The following is a 5,493-nucleotide window of genomic DNA, read 5'->3' as shown; positions in this document are numbered from 1 at the left end:
CAATTCCAACAATTAAAATACATATAATAATAAAGAAAAACACACAGTGGTATATGTACATTTAACAAATCTTACCGTACCACACACAGGGGGAAGTGGTTCATCTCATCAGTAAATTTATTAAAATTATATTTTCAAGTACATACAATCCAAATAATGTGTCTGTATATATATTACGTTTTTTCTTCTTTGTTTATATATTTTTATTTTAATTTCCATTTTTAAATAAATTATTTAGTTGTAGTTATTTTAGGTAAAATATATAAAATAAAGCCAGTATTTTTTGTGGGTCTTTTCACTTTACAATGACGAAAATAAAAATAAATTAAATAATAAAATAAAATACAATAAAATTAGAACCTTGGAAATCATCATCAATATTTATATTTATATATAATAGTTTCTTTTTTTTAATAATTATAATCATAGTAATAAACCTAAACTAATGTTGTAAGCGTTTCTTTATACTTCTGCCGTCTGCTTCTGTTCGCTGCTGGGAGGTATCGCCACCGCCTGAACTTGCATTCTTTGCCGACTAACTGAAAGTCTACTATCTGAAGCCATCCGATGTTGTTAGTAAATTGTTGTTGGTAGTGATGTTGTATGCTAATCTGGCATTCTTGAAGCTTGAGCCCTGGCGTCGTCTTGATTTCTTTCTTCTGTTGTTGCTGTTGTGATTCGTACTTCTGCTGTAGATCAGATCGTCGGGTGAGGCGAGCGACATCATTTGCAGATGCCAAATCGCTTTGATTTGCTGAGCCGATATACTATGCCAAGCGAACAGAAATTCCGTATCTTGGAGATCAGTCTTGCCCGTCAATAGACGTTCACATTCGTCACTGTAGAGAACATAATGTGATGAGGTGGTTATTGTTGTGTTGGTTTGTTGGGCCAGAACACCGGTTATGTGGACATCATCAATCCAAAAATATTTGAAATTCTGAGCGGCATTGTACAGGCGAAAGACCACATCCGGCGAGTAGATGATGGCATAGCCGGGACAATACGGTGGATAATAACGCTCTGAATATTCTTTGAAGCTGACACGCCACTTGGAACGATAGGAACGTTTAACCAATGACCCGGTAATCTTCTGGCAGAACAGTAAATTTTGTGGTCGATGAAAGAGCCTCGTTGAGGCTGTAAAATTATCTGCCGATGAATCGGAAGATGATGATGATGTTGATGAGAGAGTTAATGAGTTTGCGAAATTTTTCAATGACTCGTAAAGAGATTTCTTGGTGGACTTTGTCTTTTTTGTTGTATCATTAAGAGTTATGATGGTGGGTTTGTTTGCATCTTGTTCCTCCGACATCTCATTTGTCGTCTCTGCATTTTTGGCAGCGGTCGTCATATTTTCGTTCTGCTGTTCGGCCTTCAGATATTTAATTAGTTGCGGCGTATTTACATAGACATCATCGTCCACTTTGATTAATATCTGGGCATCGGGACAATTGTAAAGGAACCATTTAAAGGCCATGACATGTTTGTAGGTCATATTGCGATAATCATCCATGAATGAACCTTGAATGATATCAGCATAGTCGCTGTTCTCCTTCATAACCTCATGCTGTAGAGAATCCTCCGCGACAGCACCCAAAAGAAATAACACCCGGATGGGTGAATCGACCATATGACGACCAATGCTAGCCCATGTTTCGCGTATTATTTGCCGTTTCGGTTGATTGCGTGGTGCCGAGTGCACCAGTATTAGGGCCTCCACATTCGAGCTGCACACCGGTTGAGGCACAAGATAATGGAAGTCATGTAAATCTATCAAATGATTGAAGTCTTCTTCCGGCAGTGCTGATGAAACAGCAGTCATTTTTATCCATGATGGTGTTGGTCTTTGTATCGTTTCGAGAACTCCCGTTCCCAGACTAGATGTTAATGAATGTATATTCGCTAGCAGGTCAGTAACAGTGGTGGTACTCTGTACGATTTCCTCGGAACGAGTTATTTGGCTAATGTTATTGCTGTTGCTACTGCTACTGCTGCTGATATTCCAATTTAGGGTAGTTGGAAACGTACTGGAGCCATTCACATCACTAAATGACAAATGTCTGCCGGAAAACAGTGGAGCTATATCACGATCATTACGTCCCACACGTTGTTGAAATGCTGGTGGTGCTGCCACATCATTTAGTTGTTGTAAACTATTTCTGTTGTTGTTATTATTGTTGATGCTGCCACTGGTTATAATGGCTGTAGAGGCATCATACATAACCGGCTCCTGGACTGTGATCAACCATATCAAAATGCAGACATTTAGGCCCACAACTATAACCCAAATGGGCGGTTTCTCGAACATGACCCTTTCAGAAAAAAGAAACGCTTTGGGATCTCGGTATGTGTCCGTATTCGTTTGATTATTTATATATTTTTAAAAATATCCAAATGTCCTGGGATGGGTAAGAATGACAATGATGACGACGATGCTGAAAAGGATTTACTTTTGCTTTGTTTGTGTATTCGGTATAAGTTAGTTTCTTTTGTTGTTGTTGTTGTGATTCTTTTTTGATTTGATACAATAGTCTAGTCACTAATCCAAATTAATTACTACTACTAAGTATGCTTTAGTTTTGTACTTAATTTGTTGTTGTTGTTGTGCGATGATGATAATAATGATTTGTTGCTGTTGTTGTAGTTGTGTTTCTTCTATTTTAGTCAATACTTTTGTTTTTGTGGAAATTTATTGCTAATGATGTGCTATAATTATTAATTTTGTTTTTGTTGTTGTAGTTTTTGCTGCTGCTGTTGTTGTTGTTGTAATTGGAATATTTTTTACGAGTTTTCTGGTACCGCATTGCAGTTTGTTGCAGCGTTCCTTTTCTGCTTTCTTTGTTGCTTTAGGTTTGAATGTGTGGCCTTTTTTGTTGTTGCAGGGTGAGAGTGTGTGTGCTTTGGTCTTCCGGTGATAGAAGGGAAAATGTTTGTCTGAGGTACTGAAATAGAAGAATGAAAAAATAAAACGTTATTAAAGTATTATAGTATAATTAAAAAATCGATTGAAATATGCGCGGACACCTTTAAATATTGATTTAATAAGTTCACTAATAATTATTAATATATTACAGATTAATCGTTTAGAACCCGTGGGTCTATAACTTATAAAATAACAGATATCTGTTGTTCATCCTATACTTAAGATGAAAGTGGTATAAGTGCATTTTGGGTTCTGATACAAGTCTTGGTTTTCTAGAAAAGTTTACAAAACGTTACGTTATATATATTTTATCATGATATAGATCAGAATATCATAAACAAAATACCACTTAACAATATTTTTGAAACAAATCAAACCCAAGCTTTTAAATATCTCAATATAGGAAAAAATGACCTAAATCATTTTCCAAATAAACGAGTCTTTTATAATTTGGAAAGATATTCTATCTTTAGAAGAAGATTAGTTTATTAATAAAGGACCCTAATAATGTCTAATACCAATGAAAGACCCAGAGCATATATAGAAGACCAATTAAATGTGTTCCAGATACAGGAAACCGATGGAAAATTTTCTATTTGAATAAAGCTGATGAAAAATCTGTTATTTATGGAAAGTCTTCTCCTATATAAAAAGTAGACCAGTTGAAGGGCTTCTTCGAGGGATTTCTATTTTATATTGTGGAACTTGAATTAATACACTTCAAATTACTATTTTTGAAATCGCTTGCCCTGAGAGATTGTTAAGACACTAAAGAAATTGAAGATATTTTGTTGTAAGTTTTATGCCCTAAAGATGATAAATTTTTGTCAGAAGACCTTGCTTTATAATACCTGGGAATATATTATAAAACAAGGTTTTCTGATAATAAAGTACCGGAAGCGTTATGTATAGCGTTATGTATATATGGAAAACTGGTTGAAAAAATGCATGTCCGTACAAAACGTATGTCCTCAGATATCATATATTTAACCATGTATTGAAATAACAAATGAAATATGAAGTCACTTATTCTGAAATTGAAGTTGAAATTGATCAATTCCAAAGCTGTCTACTGTCCGGTATATCAATTCTGAGCTCATCTACGGTATAGTAAAAAAAATCTTCTAAATCCTTCTACTCTATAATTGACTACGCCTAAATTCATCAACTCCAAAATAGTTGATCTCTGAATTCATCTTCTTCCAGACGACCTCTGAGCTCGTATCGTCGTAGTGTAGTAAACCCACATACTCGAAAATGAATTATATCCGAAATAGTTTACTCTACAGTATATCGATAAACGATATTATGTGCAATAGAGGTTAGGTTAGGTTTGGGGATGTGCAGTCACTTATGTGGCTGCAGCACTCTGAGACCGATTAGGTCCGTTGTGATCATACACAAGAAGAGATATAGTGAAGAGAAGAGACAAAGACAGATCTGTAGGGGAGAAAAAATTAGGGAATTAAAGGAGAGTTGAAAATCTCACATAATTAAATGAAGGAGGAATGAAGGTCGATGACTCTTGGAGTCAGACAGAAGATGTGTTACATGTCATGCTGTAGATTAGAGCATGTTCGGTTGTTGAGAAGAAGCTTAGACTCGGTAGAAAATGAGCACCCACTAGTCTGTGCCGTCTGTAAGCCAGGGCTGGCAATGACACAGGTGATGCTCAATTGTCCCGTTTCCTCCTCGTCAACACAGAGTCTGCAGTAATCAATTGCATCAAGATCCCATTTACTAGTAAAAGCCCTGATGTTGCAGTGACCAGTAATGATTCCCGTCGTCACTCTAATTTCAGCTTTGCTCAGGTTCAACAGTTAGTGAGTTCTTTTGGTAGACAGAGTCGGCCAAATGGATCTTGATACGTTGCATCTAGGTTCGTTGTGCCAAAGTTCACAGGCTCTTTCGTCAAAGAATGCCTCAAAATTCCGATAAAAAAGACATATGGGTGGTTTGATTGAGTCATCAGTTTCTAGATCGGTGGATTGGGATCCTCATTTAGCTAGTTCGTCCGCTCTTTCATTACCCAATATGTCACAATGTCCTGGTACCCAACACAACCGATAGCTATAGGTAATAGTCACCGGTTCAACGACCTCTGCATCCAGACTTTTTATCAATTCCGCTGCCTTCCAGATCGCGAAGATTTCAGCTTGGAAAACACCACAGTTGCAATCCAGCTTGTAGGTTAACTCAAGGCCTAACCATTCACAGTATACGCCTGCCCCAGTACCTTCTTCTATCGCGAAGATTTCAGCTTGGAAAACACTACAGTTGCAATCCAGCTTGTAGGTTAACTCAAGGCCTAACCATTCACAGTATACGCCTGCCCCAGTACCTTCTTCCATCTTGGATCCGTCTGTATAGAAGGCCAGACCGTCCAGAGGAGGGTTTCTTCGTTTCCAGTCGTCTCTACTAGGAATAACGACATCTACATCGTCAAATCTCTGGATTGGTGATATATAGTCGCTTAGGTTAGCGCGTTGGTCCAATGCCATACCTGGTTCATTCAGAATACTACCATGCCCAAAGGTACAGTTTTTGTTCATGCAGCCTTAGGGCGC

General features: G+C 37.3%; 1 protein-coding gene across 1 annotated transcript; it reads right to left on the bottom strand.

Moving 5' to 3' along the window:
- Positions 1–550: 550 nt before the first annotated feature.
- On the bottom strand, positions 551–2,311 carry LOC133335525 (UDP-GalNAc:beta-1,3-N-acetylgalactosaminyltransferase 1-like). Its single transcript, XM_061543798.1, has 2 exons — positions 1,368–2,311; positions 551–1,130 (listed from the first exon to the last, which is right to left on the bottom strand). Exons 1-2 carry the CDS (start codon positions 2,309–2,311, stop codon positions 551–553), a joined length of 1,524 nt encoding a protein of 507 aa, XP_061399782.1.
- Positions 2,312–5,493: the final 3,182 nt, after the last annotated feature.

The sequence above is a fragment of the Musca vetustissima genome, unplaced genomic scaffold (genome assembly GCF_032173495.1).
Source record: "Musca vetustissima isolate MV318-11 ecotype Yass unplaced genomic scaffold, APGP_CSIRO_Mvet_v1 utg36944, whole genome shotgun sequence".
Classification (NCBI taxonomy): domain Eukaryota; kingdom Metazoa; phylum Arthropoda; class Insecta; order Diptera; family Muscidae; genus Musca; species Musca vetustissima.
Note: the sequence above shows the minus strand (reverse complement) of the source record. Positions and strands in the feature narration are given on the sequence as shown.

Bases quoted from the DNA above. Each gene is read 5' to 3' on its own strand.
- LOC133335525 (XM_061543798.1), bottom strand. From the start codon at position 2,311: ATGTTCGAGAAACCGCCCATTTGGGTTATAGTTGTGGGCCTAAATGTC. The intron at 1,131-1,367 runs GCAGAACGAAAA...AGCCTCAACGAG, and splicing joins AAATATCTGAAGGCCGAACA to GCTCTTTCATCGACCACAAA.